Source organism: Pseudorasbora parva, chromosome 5 (genome assembly GCF_024679245.1).
Source record: "Pseudorasbora parva isolate DD20220531a chromosome 5, ASM2467924v1, whole genome shotgun sequence".
In the NCBI taxonomy this organism is placed as follows: Eukaryota; Metazoa; Chordata; class Actinopteri; order Cypriniformes; family Gobionidae; genus Pseudorasbora; species Pseudorasbora parva.
In genome coordinates this window covers 27,735,168-27,752,722 of record NC_090176.1, presented here as the reverse complement: position 1 = coordinate 27,752,722, position 17,555 = coordinate 27,735,168, and the positions used below count along the sequence as shown (strand labels likewise).

Sequence of the window (17,555 nt, the reverse complement as noted above, 5' to 3'; positions counted from 1 at the left end):
TGTCCAATGAGTTTATTTCTTAAAACCAACAGATTTCAAATTATTTATTTTTGTTACATGATGGTCACATTAAAACACTGTAAAACATTAAATACAATTTTGGACATTGTTACTAGACAAATTAAATAAACTAGTAAGAGTGTGAAAACTGTTTTATAAGAGTTTTTGACATGTCCACAGGCCCATACACCTACATTTGAGATTATTATTAGCTTTAATATTGCAATGTGGTTAAAGAAAGAATATATAAAAAATGACACAAAGAAGTGTGATTGGTGTATTAAACAGTGGTCAAGAGAAGGTGTCAGCATGATCGTCAAAGAGCTGAGAGGAGTTCACAGCAATGTACTGTAGCTGAAACCCTCCGGCCGTCACAGAAGAATCAGAGAGGAACTTCAGAGTCATGACGTTACCTGAGCAAAAGACAATACAGAAAGAAAGACACTATCTCTATTTGGATCTAGTTCCCTCTATATAAGATATCTGAATATCTTACCATCAAGAACAAAAATGTTTAAATTAATGCATTTAAACCCGAATGCAAGGGAAAAACTTTAAATACTTAACACTTTAAATAACTTAAAATATTTGCAACAACATACCTGTACTTATGAAGTCCTGTGGAACTTCATCCCCACAGTATCTATCCAGAACAGACACAAATGTTTTATATTTTTATTTTAATTTTTTTTAAATATTTGTTGAACTGTAATTTCTCAGCAAATGTAACTTCAAGGCCTACAGTATATCAAAAATAAACAGCTATTATTTACCTGCCAACAAAGCCCGAAATATCATCATAGCTGTCAAAGATCTCCAGGTAATCACTGAGGCAAGCTGTGTCCTCCTCAATGTCAAAGTCTAGGAAGTGCAGGCGGATTCTCTGGCCGTAGCGCACACGAATGTGCCAGTAGCAAATCTGCTCGTCCTGGTATTCTTCTGGATAACCAGGAGAATCTAAAACCTTCTCCTGATCTGTGTGCACTCCTCCACACTCCTTTGCTGCAAAGTCAGTACAACAAGTGTACAAATTATTACATAAATAAATATCAATAAATTCAAAATCAAATGAATAAATAAATACATAAATATCAATAAATAAATAAAAAAGATTGAAAAAAGGGATCATTCATACTGTCATTTTGATTAGTTGGAATCATGTTTCATCTCCCCACATGTAGATAAACATTAGAAGTAGTCAAAGGGATATGAGCAGTATACTTATGCAGACGATGACAAATCCAAACTGTTTCTGTGGTTGAGCTGGTTCGCAGTGACATACATCGCAGTGCCCTGCCCTGAATCATGCATTGACTGGAAATGTGACTAAATTTAGACTATAAATCAGTATTCATTTATTAGAAATGTTTTTTATTTTATTTTATTAAATAAGCAAATCCATCCTGTCTGCATTGTATTCCATGAAACATCTAAGTATCTAAATTAAACTTTCAGGCAATGCTTTGTCAAACCATTATTTAAAATCTTTTCTAATGTAGTATACAGTTTCATCAGATGAGATGACAGTCAGGTCATAATGATTCCTTACACCATATAATCGATTAGGAGCTTACTTTGAATGCCATATCTAAAACACAAAGAATGTCCATGCCAACATCTTTCCCTGGACATCTCAACCTGAAAGTCTGTGGTCACCATTTACTTTGACTTCTCTCTGAGATCACTGCTGACTTAAGCTCTCCAAGGGGAGAATTTCTTTCATTAGCTCATTATAAATCGGGTGAAAAGAGCCAGTTAGAAACTCAGCTGGGTCTCTGGTAAGACATTACCACACCTCTTAAAACTTTCACGGGGCTTTGTTTAGATTATTCATAGTGAGAAACATTTTTCATTATACTCTTCCATATTCACACAAGAGAAAACAACCATTTCACATTTAGGGCATTTTTTTCTGCATGTAACTTATATGAATAATGTCCTCTGCTGAGGTCTATCTGTCATTGTGTGTCATAAAACAGCCATCACCTTTTCTCATCAGTGTTTCGTCATGGCTGTCATTGTCCAGACCACAAGTTATCCCACCCTTATAGTTTAGAGACCAATGAAAGTCTGAATAATGATATAGGGTCATTCCGTGTCAACTCAACTACACTCTAAACAAAAATGGTGCTATATAGCACTAAAAATGGTTCTTTGGCTCGTAATCATAGGGGAACCTTTTTCAGTGCTATATAGCACCTATCTTTAAAGGTGCTATATAGCACCTTTGTCAAATGGTGCTATATAGAACCATAAGGGGTGCCATATAGCACCAGGAGTGGTTCTTTGGTTCGTAATCAGAAGAACCTTTTTTGGTGCTATATAGAACCATAAGGGGTGCCATATAGCACCAGGAGTGGTTCTTTGGTTCGTAATCAGAAGAACCTTTTTTGGTGCTATATAGCACCTATTCATCAAGTAGCTTTCTAGCACATTTGTCAAATTAGAGGTGCAATATATATATATTTTTTTTTTTATATATTGTTTTTTTTTTAGATAGTAGGGACCATTATCATGTCAGACACGCTTCTGATGTCAATAAGCTTCTTAATTACAACTTTTACTTAAAAGGTAAATGATAATTCTTACCAAATTGTGGTTTTAAAGATTTAAAATACTGTATTAAATGCTTTCTGAGAAACAAAATAAATTACACTTTCAAAACCATTTAATTGATTAATCTTAGTAGCAAATAAAATCAGTGCTGACAAGTCAGGGACTATATATAAACATTACAATATACCTTGTACACACATATAAAAAATGCAACACACTTGAAATATGTACATTTTTGAAAAAGAGACCTGTTGTGTTTTTTACAAAAAAAAATTTATTTGGAAAATTTTGAGTTTGTAACAGATTAATGAGTGAGTGGAATTGCTCAAAAACTTTAATACAATCACATGCAAACTGAAAAAAATAAATACATAACTGGAACACTGGAAGAAAGCGAGAGAAAACATAGAACCCTAAAGTCTACTCAAAGACAGTAGTTGTAAACCCTTCTACAGGTATTATAGACCTCTTATGATTACTTTTCACCATTTGAATTCATTCTACATACAGATGTATGATACATACACTCATGCATTCATATTAACTAATTTATAATAGCTTATTATATACAAGAAAACTGCTTATACAACCATTTGCAATCAGAGTTAAAGGGTTAGTTCACCGAAAAATGAAAATTCTGTCATTAATTACTTACCCTAATGTTGTTCGTTTCCCAGTCTTCACCTGTCCAATTTTGGTGAGCTTGTGCAAATTGTACCCTCTTTTTCCTATTTGTAGTGGAAATGGGTGGTACCCGGTGGGGTCTTCTGCTGTTGTAGCCCATCCGCCTCAAGGTTGTGCGTGTTGTGGCTTCACAAATGCTTTGCGGCATACCTCATTTGTAACGAGTGGCTATTTCAGTCAAAGTTGCTCTTCTATCAGCTTGAATCAATTTTGGGTGAACTAACCCTTTAAGCTTTCAAGCCATTTGCAAGTCCTTCAGGATTTTAAAAACAATACATAAACTGGAACTGAAACTGGAAAAAAGAGAGAATATATCACTTAAATCTGGTCACAGATTGAACTGTACACATCTTTTATGGTGACAGGAAGTCCGGCTCCATCCTTTTATTTTAAAACGACAGTCCAAAAAGGTCAGTGTATTTTTGAGTCCTGTAGAATACTGGACTCCAAACACAACACACACACACAAGAGTAGGCCCCAGTGCCATTGAGATGTCCTCACTCTCCTCAGTGATTACCTCGCCATCCAAAGTGAGTAAAATGTGGTCATACTGCAGGGGATGACCCTCCCTGCAGCCTTTAAGCACCATCTTAGGTGTTGGGATGTCAGAAGGGCTGGTCTGAGCATGGCCCTGGAGGAGAGGAAATAATAGCATTAACCATCTTCTCATATTTATTTCTATATTGAATGTAATTGTCTCTTCAATTTAATAAGATAGTTTGAAGAGACCAACAAAAAAAAAAAATAATGTTTGAATTAAAATAATTTGCATAATAAAATGCGAGTGTAAGTAATAGGGTAATGCTTTGATTAGATTGTGCTTTACACACTAGTAAACTGTTCAAGGCTCACCTCAACTTCAAACAGCAACCTCGGGTCATCCTTCAACAGTGCAGGCAAGAGCAAAACAGTTGGTTCCAACTGTAGGCCTTTAAACAAAATAACATCATTAGATTAACATAACATGGGGGATGCTTTTAGCCAATACTTTTTTTGTTTGTTTTAACCTTCATTACTGTTTAATGCCCAAGGTATATTTAGTTTTTTATATGTACGCTTAGTCGAACGCACATCCATTCAAAGTATACTTAATTTGACTAGTACAAATACACAGGCATTCATCACATGCACATTGGGACAAGTTGCAATACCCCTCTTTGCCTACAGGGGTCCATAGGGAACAAAGGAGGACAGACATGGGAGGTAAGTGAAACAAGTCTTTTTTGCAACGATAGGAGAACAAATCGGGAATGCAAAACAAGCATGGATGAATGTCAGGTGATACAGTGTTCTCTGTGCAGGTGGTGTGCGATGTAGATGACTGGTTAGTAGGAGAACCAAGCAGACAACACAAGAAAAAGAAGACAGATGACAGGTCAGGAACAAAAGGTAGGTTTCTCAGGTGAGTATAAAAGTATATAATATAATTTTGCACTCTAGTGCAAAACCAGGCCTGGTCTGTGATGCTTCTCTTTGTCGAAACCAGAGAATATGGTGGCGTGGAGAGAGCTCAAGTAGGGTATGCTAATGAGTGATAACGATGGTGATAATGAGGAGTGGGTGTAGATGTGGAACAAGAGGAATGCTGGGGTTGTTCGAGGGCGTCTGCATCCTGGACTCATTATGGTTCATCAGAGCAGGTTGTCTCCAGGATGGTACAGGGAGCCGGTTGATTTGGAGACCAGGGCGCAGTTGGCAGTTCTGGAAGCCATGGCGGTGCAGGCGGTTCTGGAAGCCATGGCAGTGCAGGGGGTTCTGGAAGATCATGGCGGTGCGATGCAGGTGGTTCTGGAAGCCATGGCAGTGCAGGCGGTTCTGGAAGCCATGGCAGTGCAGGCGGTTCTGGAAGCCATGGCAGCGCAGGTGGTTCTGGAAGCCATGACGGTGCAGGTGGTTCTGGAAGCCATGGCGGTGCAGGTGGTTCAGGAAGCCATGGCAGTGCAGGGGGTTCTGGAAGATCATGGCGGTTCAGACGGTTCTGGAAGCCATGGCAGTGCAGGGGGTTCTGGAAGATCATGGCGGGGCAGGCGGTTCAGGAAGCCATGTCGGTGAATGCGGTTCTGGAAGCCATGAAGGTGCAGGTAGTTCGGGATGTCAAGGCAGTGCAGGGGTTGGAGCCGATGTGTGTGTGGCCAAGACACATATGCTAGCTGCATTATAGGCACAGAAATGTCCTCTGGGATAAGAGTAAACTCACTAACTAGAGTGGGCTCATGGACTAGAGCCTCTGGACAAGGAAGGTAGTTGCTACTGGATCCTAGAAAAGGAAGTGAATTGAAATCATTGGCCATTTTAGGACACAAGTTCAGATGAGAAGTAATTTTAGGAAGGGAGTTCTGACAAGGCACCCATCTTAGGATGAGACTCTGGGGCTGGCTGTAAAGCATACTGGGGAACAACGCTCTCCAGTGAATTTCCAGCTCATGTTTTCTTTTTGTGGTTTGGTCTTCTGTCATCCACAAGCAAGAGGCCAGATAAGGGGGATAAGTGAAACAATAAGTCTTTATTGTAAAGATAGGATAACAAAGTGGCAATGCAACAATGATGCTGGTTTACTGAAGACTTAGCTGGTGGTGATACGTGGTTCTCTGTGCAGGTGGTGTGCGATGTAAATGACTAGTGATAAGAAGATCCAAGTAGACAACGCAGGAAAAAGAAGACGGATGACAGATCAGGAACAACAGGTAGGTTTATCAGGTGAGTATAATAGGTAAGCACTCCAGTGCAAAACCAGGTAGGGTCTGTTATGTGTCCTTTTTGAAGAGACCAGACCAAGTGGTAAAGTGAAGAGAGCTGAAGTTTGGTGCGCTAATGAGTGATAATGATGGTGATAGCTTGCAAGTGCAACCACTGAAACCAGCGAAGAATGAGGGATAGTGAATTTAGGCCTAGTCCACACGCTCACTGGCATTTTTATAAACGGAGTGTAACGCCACACCAGCGGAGGGGGTCCTTGCCTGAGTATTGACTGTGTACCGCTCCCTTTGCATCTACTTGCACTTCCCTTTTGAACTGGCCTGACAAGCCAAACCCACATCAAGATGTTGACTCAGACTCACCGTTGACAGGACTCAATCCAAGGGGCGTGATAAACGGTTGTCTTTCAAATTCCCTCTGCACGCAATAAGATAGTGCTACAACCAACCAGAGCAACGTGAAGTGGAACTAGTTGATTAAACATTTGCCGTATCCGGTCGGTAAAACTCTGAACACATCTTCCCTTTCTAAAGGATGATTTCAGTGCCGTTCTTTGTTCTTTTCTCAAAGAAAAGCTTAACTCCAAATCTTCCAGAGCCGCGGCCAAAGCCGATTTGAAAGACCGCCGTTCGCCAGCTTCTTTGTTTACAAGTTGCATGCGGAACCTACACAAGACCGCACATCTGCTGGAGTGCCGTCAATATGTTAAGCCCGCCCACCAACTTTAAACACAATGTGATTGGCCTGACCAGAGTTTATTTTTTCCAGTTCACAATTTTATGAGTTAATAGACCACACTCGCTGCAAATTAGATTTGCTGCTGCAAGGGTGCGTCTAGACTTCAAGGCTACTGTGAAACAGCATTTAGGAAGAAACTGTGTGTTTGCACATTGCGATTGCCAGTTCATCTGGTATTACCTGTTCAACTGTCTGTACCCATTTAAAATGATAGGCAACCACTGCATTTTAATCACAATCCCAACACAGATGTTAAAATAAGATTGTATAATTGTTCTCTTTTGAAGCAAAAACAGAATGTTCAGACTTTAGCTTTGAGAAATGATGCTACATAAAACTTCATAACAGGCCCAGAAAAGAAACTGCATGTTAATTTTCAAGTCAATCCGGGGTGCATTTCCCCATCGTTAGCCAACTATGGTCGCAAGTTCCGTTGTTACTGACATAGTTCAACGATTTGGTGTTTCCCGACACCATTGTTCCAATGAACGTTCGCAAACTGCATCGTAAACTTGTGTGGTTGGAACGACAGCTCTAGACCTTTGGTTAGAAGCATAGTTTCTTGTTTGCATGACGTGGACTTAAAAGGATACTTTACCGCTTTTTTCACATTAAACTATGTTATTCCCTTAACTAAGACGAGTTGACGCATACCTCTCTCGTCGGAGTGCGTGCACTTAATCTCTCTGACGCGCGCTGACGATCTGATAGCATTTAGCTTAGCCCACTAAGCCCAGTTCATTCACTATGGTACCAAACAGAGATCAAGTTAGAAGCCTCCAAACACCTCCACGGTTTCCCTATTTAAATACAGTTAAACAAATAGTTGAACGATCAAGTATAGTGACACAAAATAAAATGTGGTGCTTTTCTAAGCCGATTAAAAAGGAGAACTATAATGTATGGCGGAATAGCACTTAGTATTCAGCGCAGTAAAAAGTCCCGGGTCAAACATCCTACCTCACATCTCCCCCTCCCCCCATTGCCAGAAATGAGAGGGGGAGGGGGTGATGTGAGGGACAATGTTTCAGCCGGGACTTTTTTCGAATACATACAAATGTCCTTTATGTATTATGTATATGTATAAGGCCATATTAAATGACCTTTTTTGAAGAGTGCGCATGTGCGGACGCGCTCTAGGACGTAAGAAAGAGTCTTTGATTGAATCAGGAAATGAAGCAAAATAACTGAGAAAAATAAGAATTAGGCCTCAGGTGCCATGTCCATAATTTATAGCAAAAGATCTAGCATGAATTCTATCTCAAAATAATTAATTAAAAGCAGTTATTACTCCACCACCTGCGTTACTTTGTTATACGGGAAATACACTCCAGACCAACAGAACTGTAGGTAGACCCAATTTCTTGTTTTGTTGAATTATAGCACCACCCTAATTACCTTTTTTTAGCCTGCCATCTTCACAGTCGCCAATCTTTCGCCTGAACTTGTCCTTAAGGGGACTCCGTGAAACTTGAAGGCCTCTGTTCCATTGCAGAGAGCTGTGTAAGAATTTGTTGGCTAAAGTAAAAAAAAGACATATTAAAAAATAGTCATACATAAGGAGGCAATCAACACACTACTGTACTTACCATTTTCACCAGTCTGAAACGAGTCTCCTCTGTGCTATGGTTGGACACAAAATTTTTCCACACCATCCTTTCTTTGAGGAGCTCTATGTTTGGTTGAAGCTTCTCTAGATGTCCCCTAATACTTTGTTCATCTTCTCCTGCATCAACCTATAGGGGTATTGAAATTGGTACAAATGTGGGTACAAATACAAAACACACTTACACAGGAATCTATAAAGATTCATAAAATTTGTCTTAGATGAACAGACACCAAAGTTCTGCTGCTACACCAAATGTGAATTGAGAAAGTTTGTTTGACAGCCACCATTTAAATGTTTATACTTTAAAAAACAAATTTGAGTAGAAATATGTAATTTGTTTAGCAAATATTTTAACTTTATTATTATAAAAAAAAAGTGTAATTTAAGTGTTTGTACAAATCTGTTCAATTTTACCTTCAATATTATAGTAGGCTTCAACTGACTCCCATAGTTTACAGCATCAGTTAAGAGATGTGTATCCTATTCCTTGAGAAAATTTGCCATGCATGTGGCATACCTGTTATGTAGCCAAAAATAATCGATATTGAACCAAGCTGTTCTTGTGACAATTAATTTAATTTAACTCTTAATTTTTTTTATTTAATTATCACAACTGTTATAACAGAAACACTGGCACTGGTTATTCAATAAACAGATATTACTGTTACTAAACTCTGCTCAAAAGAAATGTAATTACAAATTGATCCATATCGTGATGTGTATCGTATGGTGACATTGATGATGCACAGCCTTAACTGAAAATGATCTTCAAACCAATTCATTAACAGTTACATGCAAATATGCATGACATGAAATAGGCCAATGTTAATAATTAAGCTAATGATAAATAGCCTAAATAAATAGAGCTAACGTTAACTTTTAGCCTAACGTTAAAGAATTTGTTGTTTGCTTCCATTCCAGTTACATTTGCATAGAAGTCTTTGACGTAACCTTACACTATGTAATGTTACACCTCTTGCATGGAAGATTAAATACATTATTTGAGCTTTAAACGGTTAACATAAGTAGGCTTGCATTTAATTTTAACTTAATAGTTAAGAAGTTGTGCATATGTTATTTTTATTTCATATTCACTAACGTTACTAGACACAGCATCCATGGGAACGGTGCAGCTATATAAAGCCCACCTCTAGGACCGTGGCTGTCATCTCTATTAGCGATTAAAAAAAAAAAAAGTTAGTTAGTCACGAAACGAACGACCACGTTAGCCTTAATTATTACTTAACGTTACACTTCAGTGTTAGTTAAGCAACAAATATCCCTAACCGCATCTCCTTAACGTTAACGTTAAACCCCCCTCTGTCTCTCGAGCTTTGTCGGTTGACGTTACACCAAAGACGTTTCAGTGTATTTGGTTGAAATAACTTAACGTTACTAAAACGTTACTGCTGCTGCAACTCTGGCTCGAGTGTAAGAAATTATTTTCCTTTTTCTTTTTGAGCGTCAGTAGGATGTTATTCGCTTTGTTTATTGGGGAAAAAAAATCGTTAACTAAGTTAAATTAACGTTAGTCAACACAGTTGGTCAGGCTCCACACAGTCGGCTAACATTACTCAAAACACGGTACAACATTTTAAAATACCAACAAAATTTCCCCCTAACAAGTAACTCAACTTTAATAGCATATTTATGTGACAGTTGGAGGTATGACACTCACCTGGGCAAGATTCTTTCTCTCTCCTCAGTCTCTCTTCATAACGACGCCGGCTCCAAAGCCAAAGGTCCAACGAGCAACGACACAAATGACGCAGTTTCTCGAGTAGGACCGCTCGCGCACAAACAGCGTACATCTGATTGGTGCGTTTATATATATATATAAACGCGCCAATCAGATGTATATATATATATATATATATATATATATATATATATATATATATATATATATATATATATATATATATATATATATATAAAAAGCTAGACTACACAAATGAACAAAACATAAAATTAAAATAAAATAAATGTTAAGATAACTTTGTTTTGGCGCTGTAAATAACATTTTATAGTGGTGTGATAAAGTGAAATCAGTTTCCAGCTGAGAAATTTTTTTCCAAGAGGTTTTTTATTATTTTTATCTATAATGTATTGGGTATTAATATAATAAGCGATTGTATGGGTGATGATTTGAAAATGGTTCAAGTGTGGATTTGATTTGGTAGCCGTCTACAGTTATAATTTGTGTGTATTGAATACCTATTGTGTTTTAATTTTAAAAAGTTGGGCAGGCCCCATATTCATTAGCTTAATTTTTAATACCAATGCCAAAAAGCTGTTTTGAATCACTTTGCTGGGGTCAAAAAGTGTTGTGTTTGAGGGCTCTGAAATATTTAATTTGGGGGCCTTTGGGCCAAAAAGGTTGAGAACCATGTTAACTTCATGTGAATATTATTATTTTATTTAATGTTGTTTTGTAATCAATTTCCCAACTAAATTAAGAAACTAAAAGAGAGATAGAACCTAGAGGGGCTTTTTTTAATTTATGACAGTGGTGCTATATAGCACCTTAACCACCCCAAAGAACCACTGAAGAACCGCTGAAGAACCACACAGGGGCTTTACAGGTTCTTTATATGGTATTGGTGCTATATAGCACCTTATCCACCCTAAAGAACCGCTGAAGAACCACTGAAGAACCTTTTTTTTTTAGAGTGTAGAGGTCCCCGGCTCAACTTTTGGATTGTGTAAATTCTTCTTTTTTTTGTAGAAAGACAAACATAAATAGTGACGAATGCCAAAATATTAAATGTCACAGATCTACATGTACTGAGTAATCCACTTATTTGGGGCATTTTTACACAGAGATTGGTAAGTCTATTGGAAACATCTATTGACAATATTTGTATCATTGCCAATTAAAATTGGCAAAACACACTTCTTGTGTTTTTTGCCTCAAGTTTGCATACCTGTCAAGAAGTATTAAATATATCTTAATATCCTTTTATATTCTGGTTCTTAAAAAAACTTTCCTTTTTGTGTTTTCATTTTAAAGGCCCTCAATGCTTCAATCTTGATGCAGCTCCATTAGTAAATTTTCAGTGGTCCAAAAACAAATGTTGTTCTCTTTGTATATACCTGATACTTTTTTTCTTTTAAAGAGGAATATCTGAAGAACAAATAATAACTAGAAATGTATCTCGTGTTTTTCTATCAACTCAGTTGCATAGAACATACCTGTTTGATTGCCACAAGTATTGTTTTTCCAAAGTTTGCATGCCTGTTACTCTAAAAGCATTCAAGGTATCTAGCCTAGAAATCTAGAAGCACCCTAGCGGTAGCAAATTTATTTTGTTGCGAGTGTCGTCTAGCAACTCTCCATAGACTTGTGAGCTTGAAAAATGAAACTCTGGTTAGGCCAATCACATCGTGTATAGTAGGAGGGCAGGGCTTAACATAATGATGGCACAGTGGTGGCGGTACCGCAGGCTTCTTGTAAACAAAGAAGCGGGCGAACAGCGGTCTTTCAAATCGGCTTTGGCCGTGACTCTGGAAGACTTGAAGTTAAGCTTTTCTTTGAGAAAAGAACAAAGAACGGCACTGAAATCATTCATAAGAAGGAAAGATGCGTTTAGAGTTTTTCTGACCAGATATGGCAAAAGATTAATTATCAACTAACCCTGCTTCACATTGCTCTGAGTCTGGTTGGTTGTAGCTATCCACTTCATTAGTTAACTACATTAGTTAGCATGAACTAATAATGAACTGCATTATTTATAACGTATTTAATAATCTTTGTTAATGTTAACTTTAACATTTGCTAATACTTGTTAACATTTATTAATGCACAGTGGACTAACATGAACAAACCATGAAAAGCTTTATTTTTATTAACTAACGTTAACAAAGATGACCAAATACAGTAACAAATATATGGCTCATGTCTAGTTCATGTTAGTTACATCCATTATTGTTAACTAGTGAAACCTTATTGTAAAGTTTTACAAAGATATATTAATATAAATCTATTTTTTTTATATTCTCATTTTTAATAAACTTTCAAGGCCGTATAGTTCAGACCCATAGATATGGGCATCTCAAAGAAGCTCCACACAAACCAAATGTGGTTCACTTTGCGCACCTCTGATATAATTGCATTTAAAGAATAATGTCTGAAGAATAAATATTGTTTAAACTAGAAATTGATCTCGTTTTATTCTATCAAAAGAATTGCATAAAACATAACTCTGAGTACAAAAAATCTACTGAAAATTGTTGAGGCGCATTAACTTGCTCTCAAAAGTGTATTTATAAGAATCTATATCTGAATAAGTTTTTGGGATATTTGGAAGATGGGATTTTGTTCATTTTAACAGCTTCTGGAGGATATTAAGAAATCTCAAATACTTTTAGAGTTACAGGCATGAAAAATAAAATAATGATGCTACCGTCATTTTAAAATCATTTAAAGAGCCAAAATGAGTCAGTGTTTCCCAAAATCATAGTTCCAATGAACATTCGCAAACAGCATCGCAAAGAAGTGAAGTTGGAATTACAGCTCCCGACCTGTGTTTAGAAGCATAGTTTTTAGAACTATGGATAAATGGATATATCACCTAAAATGAAAATTATTCCATAATTATATTCCATAATTTACTCACCCTTAATCATCCTAGGGCTATATGACATATTTTCATATTTTTCATAAATTTCAGTGTTATATTCAGAAATGTCCCAGCTAATCCAAGCATTATAATATCAGTGAATGCCCAAAATTTAAAGCTTAAAAAAAAGTGCATCCATCCATTATAAAATTTAATAAAGGCGTTATGAATCGAATCGATGGGTTTTTATAAGAATATATTTATAAAATACAAAAACAAAATATCAAGTGCTAACCGCTCAAAGATTTTTTTTACAATATCTTTACTATCTTTCTGGACCTTGAAAGTTGCAATGACATTACTGCCTATGGGAGGGACAGAAATCTCTCGGATTTCATAAAAAATATCTTAATTTATGTTCTAAAAATGAACGAGGGTCTTACAGGTTTGGAACGACATAAGGGTGAGTAATTCATGACATAATTTTCATTTATGGGTGAACTAACCCTTTAAGCAGTGAATTACGTTGTTGAACAGGAGACTCACCCCTGGATAGTTTTCAAGGAAAGCTTATAAACCTATGATTTGTGTCACTACTTTGTCAAAACAAATATCAGGTGATTGTACCGATGATTGCCTAACTTACACCTCTCAAACTCACCCTCAGGGTTGTAGCAGTAGACATCCCACCTCTCACTTTTGTTGAGCCGGTATCCGTAATCAATGATTCCGATCTTCCCGAAGCCACAGTTAGCACCAGCTTTAACAATCGGATAGCCCACACGTCCTTTGTCAAACCATCCAGCTGAACACACATGGAACCCTTTGAGAGAAAGACATTTTCTGTTAGTATTAAACATCTTTCTACTTATTTTTTTTTACATTAATATTAAATAATCTTAAATTCAATTCATTAGAAATTATAATTAATAAAATGTGATCAAATACAATATTAACAATGATCAATAATATTAAAAAAATAATACATTACAAAAATATATGAGGTTAATTTGATGAATACATTTTAATGTTGAAATTATTGCATCTGCAGTAATTCACACAGTGATTCTGTATAGACTGAATATAAAATGTTCTCCATAACAAAACTAATAATTGAAGGGAAATCTGTCTTTTTCGAGGGTATGAAGAATAAAGGGCTCTTGTGCTCTGAGGAGCCATGGGCACCATTTGAAGGCTGCATACAGTGATGAAAAAATAAAGCAAAGCAGACCTCCTGCGTAGATTACCATAGGCCTGTACTAACCACAAAACATTGTCATTACAGATCAGAGCTCGTGTCTGGATCAAATTTACTCTTACTGCTAAGAAAAGGGATCATTTTACAATAAAACAGGTGTTACTGCTCAGGCAACACATGACAATTACTTTTATAGTTAAACATAACACTGGGTGGCACTAGGACATTTTCATTGCTTTGTTTAATTGACATGTGCAAATATATAATATATCTGACTGTGAGAACGTTGATTATCCTTCTGCTTGCTGGCTGATTCAGGTGTGGTTTAAAGTTGTTTCTGGTTGTTTACTCTTTTAAAAGTTATAGGACTTGCTCAACTTTCAACACCTTTCAACACAGACCCTCCCTTTCTGTTTCTTTTGGCATCTGATCCAGGCGAGATTTGTAAGTGTGATACAAACCAATTTGTCGAGCAGCCTCCAGTTGATCATATGTAGCAAGAGTTCCTCCCTCAAATTTGCACACAGCCATGGCTTCCTTATATGTCAGCTGATATCTTCCTTTGCGAGATTCGCGGTGGTAAACTCCAGCTGCTTGCTCTGTAAGGAGAAATTTGGCAATGCTATCAGCTTTGTGGACTCCTGTGAAGTTATCTGGTTCTGTTCAGTGTCTCAGAACAATGACTCTACCTGTCTACTCAAATTACGTCAGAACTACAACAAGAAAATTATTTGTGAAGATTTTAGCCAACATATATATTTTACTCTGCAGGACATCCTGAATAGACAAGGGACAGATATGATGTACATCCAATTGCTGTTGCAAAGATTACTAAACCAGATGAGGCCTCTTTTTACCTCACAGAACATCATGCTGTTTTGCAGTTGTTTTTAAGCATGCATGCATAACCTTGAAGAAGTTGGATCCTGTCTAAAATGAGTTTTAAGCCAGTGAGTTGGCCTCAAACATCAAGGTTTTCAGAAGACTGCAACTGAGCTCAAAACATGTCTCTGAGAAAAGCCCAAATGGGAGACTCGTTGGAAGAATGAATGTAGCTAAATCCTGTTGCTTGTTTAGCCCTAAGTGTTTTCAGATGTGTAGTGAGCCTAGTTGTCAAGCTATGCCACCGTAACATCAGTTTTCAGCAGCATTTCCAAACATGTACTAATAGCGAGAGCATCTTGAAATACGTGCTCTGATTAACTAGATCAACTGTTAGTCAGAGCCCCACTGATAGGCCTATATTATAGGTCTATATAACTTATGTAGCCCCGACACTTTGCAACGCTGGCTGTGCTCATTGTGTTGTGTCATCTCTGTTCTGTGTTGTAGCGGTGTTCACTTTTAGCGGTCCAAATCAATCCAATTAAGCGATGAATCAATGAGTTATCTCTGTTGCTACCTTATTTTACAGAGGGAAAAGCCACAAAAAACATCAATGGTCAAATAATATTAAACAAGAATGGGGGGATTTAATAAATTCATCTTATCATAATGGTCATATTACAGTATGTGCACTAAACGAACATGATCATTGTCTAAAAGGTGCTTGGACAAGAGAACTAAAAATACTAAAAATTTAACATAAAACATAAAAATACATATAGTAATGAGTACTTATTAATGTGTTTATTTGTGATGTACGTTTTTTTTATGATTTATGGTTAATTTAATGATTATTAACATACGGTTAATCATTTTCTGTGCTGGAGTCGACCCAGACTCAGGGGCTATAAAGAGCTGATGAATCAACTATTTTAGAGTCGACTCCCCATCACTATTGTGTTGTATTTCCACAGTATGAAGGTAAGATCTTACGGATTTATGAACGAACCACTCGTTTTAAAATCTTCCTGCTCTATTTATTATGACATCAGCTTCAAACATTACAATGAGAATGATAACTTTCGTTAACTCTATAGTAAGTAAACACGGTTCACGGGCTAATTACTCTTCAACCGCGGTGCCATAACACGGAAGTTCAAACACAACATTTTTAAGATGGCTGCTAATTGGTTTCTCTGGCGTATAAGAGGCCTATATTATAGATCAGTGCAGAGCCCGCTTTTTCCTGATTCCTACGCTAAAGAAGTGAGGTTCATCTGAGGTAACCATAATCAACAGCACTTCCCTATTATGATTTTCATGCTATCAAGTTTCAGTCATACTTTGATGGAACACAATAAGAAGGCTGATATAATTTAGTTTCTAATACCAACTTATTGTTAAGTTAATTATCAAAAAGTCACTTCTAAAAAAAACTAAAAAAAAACTAGTTTTTGGTGTGTGGTTCCAGTCGTAGATAGCCTACTGATTATCCCCCACAATTCGCACACTAATTATTTATTTAAATAGTTTAACCCAAATTACAGCTGACTACAACTTAAACATTGGTAAATATTGTTTTTTTATATGGTTAAAACAGTGAAATGCTAGCCTACCCCTGTTGGGGGGGGGGGGGGGGGGGGGGATGGCAGCATGGCAGCTGGTTTGAGCTGGCTTATGCTGGTCATGAGTTTGTTATAAGATGGTCCTGAGCTGGAGCTACTAGATTCTTAGGGCCAGCTTAGGACCAGCACCTTGACCAGCCTAAACCAGCTCATGACCAGCTAAGGACCAGCTTAAACCAGCTCAAACCATCTACCATGCTTCAAAACATACCTAACAGCAAATGCTTATTTTTTTCACTAGGGTAGAGCTATCAAATGTAGATTGTTCTTTCCTGTCCTTGCAGTCAAACAACTCTAAATACCTTTATAGAAAGGTTCTTGGATCATGTTGAAAGTGTTTTGAGGTGCCATGGGGTAAGTTACAGTACACAGTAACAGAATGAAGTAATTTCCCTGTGTTTACAAGGTCCCTTCAGACTGGATGCACTGTCAGCCTTTCACATAGCCATGAATAAGCCTCTCATGTCCCAAAGCGAAATGCACACAACATGCAGTGTCATAGTTGTAGTTATAAAACCCTTTAACAGCAAATTAAAGATTTAGATTTTTAAACATGAAAGAAAATAAATATTAGTTTTAAGTTATGACCTATCATTGATTCTACTAAACACATTTTGGATCAACAGTAGGAACAATTGACATAAATACCCAGCCAGATAGAGTTGTGCAGTATTCCATTCTTGTAACCCCAAGCTTCAGTCTCCTCCAGGACAAATATAACAGCGAATACAGCCGTTAACACAAGCATTTCTCTCACTCCGCAGCGGATCATACAGATGTTGGCGCAGCTGTCACGTAATGAACTGCACATCAGGCGCACGCCAAGTTTAAATGGTTTTCCTGCCCACTAGACTCCGTTAGGTGTGGTCTGACGTGTTATTTCAGTAAATGATGACGATTGTTCGGAGGGGTGGATCGGGGAAGACCCCAGAGCAGAGCCATATGCTAAGTGAGTTTATACAGCTACAACTTTCTAATAAATAAATTAATGGACTTAAAATATTAGTTTGCGTCCACTAAAAAAATAGTCTATCACACCGTACAAAACAAATCCCACCAG

The 17,555-nt window shown here is 37.2% G+C and overlaps 1 protein-coding gene and 1 long non-coding RNA gene across 3 annotated transcripts; both read right to left on the bottom strand.

Annotated features, from left to right (window-relative positions):
• Window positions 1-60: 60 nt before the first annotated feature.
• Window positions 61-17,321, bottom strand: tnfaip6 (tumor necrosis factor, alpha-induced protein 6). The gene is made up of 6 exons (XM_067444995.1): window positions 17,144-17,321; window positions 14,507-14,644; window positions 13,509-13,670; window positions 774-1,002; window positions 603-643; window positions 61-413 (listed from the first exon to the last, which is right to left on the bottom strand). Exons 1-6 carry the CDS (start codon window positions 17,304-17,306, stop codon window positions 292-294), a joined length of 855 nt encoding a protein of 284 aa, XP_067301096.1. The 5' UTR covers window positions 17,307-17,321; the 3' UTR covers window positions 61-291.
• On the bottom strand, window positions 2,863-10,035 carry LOC137076055 (uncharacterized). Of its 2 annotated transcripts, XR_010905171.1 has the most exons (7): window positions 9,964-10,024; window positions 8,700-8,802; window positions 8,266-8,412; window positions 8,075-8,194; window positions 4,094-4,170; window positions 3,759-3,872; window positions 2,863-3,533 (listed from the first exon to the last, which is right to left on the bottom strand). It is a non-coding gene; the product is annotated as an uncharacterized lncRNA (long non-coding RNA). The 2 variants fall into 2 exon arrangements; XR_010905170.1 differs by lacking the exon at window positions 8,700-8,802 and having other exon boundaries at window positions 9,964-10,035.
• Window positions 17,322-17,555: the final 234 nt, after the last annotated feature.

What these genes read in the sequence shown, in the direction of transcription:
- tnfaip6 (XM_067444995.1), bottom strand. Translation starts at nt 17,306, where the DNA reads ATGTGCAGTTCATTACGTGACAGCTGCGCCAACATCTGTATGATCCGC. An exon ending in ATTTCGGGCTTTGTTGGCAG is followed by an intron (nt 644 to 773) that starts GTAAATAATAGC and finishes TGTTCTGGATAG; the next exon opens with ATACTGTGGGGATGAAGTTC. An exon ending in ACAGGACTTCATAAGTACAG is followed by an intron (nt 414 to 602) that starts GTATGTTGTTGC and finishes TCTTTTGCTCAG; the next exon opens with GTAACGTCATGACTCTGAAG.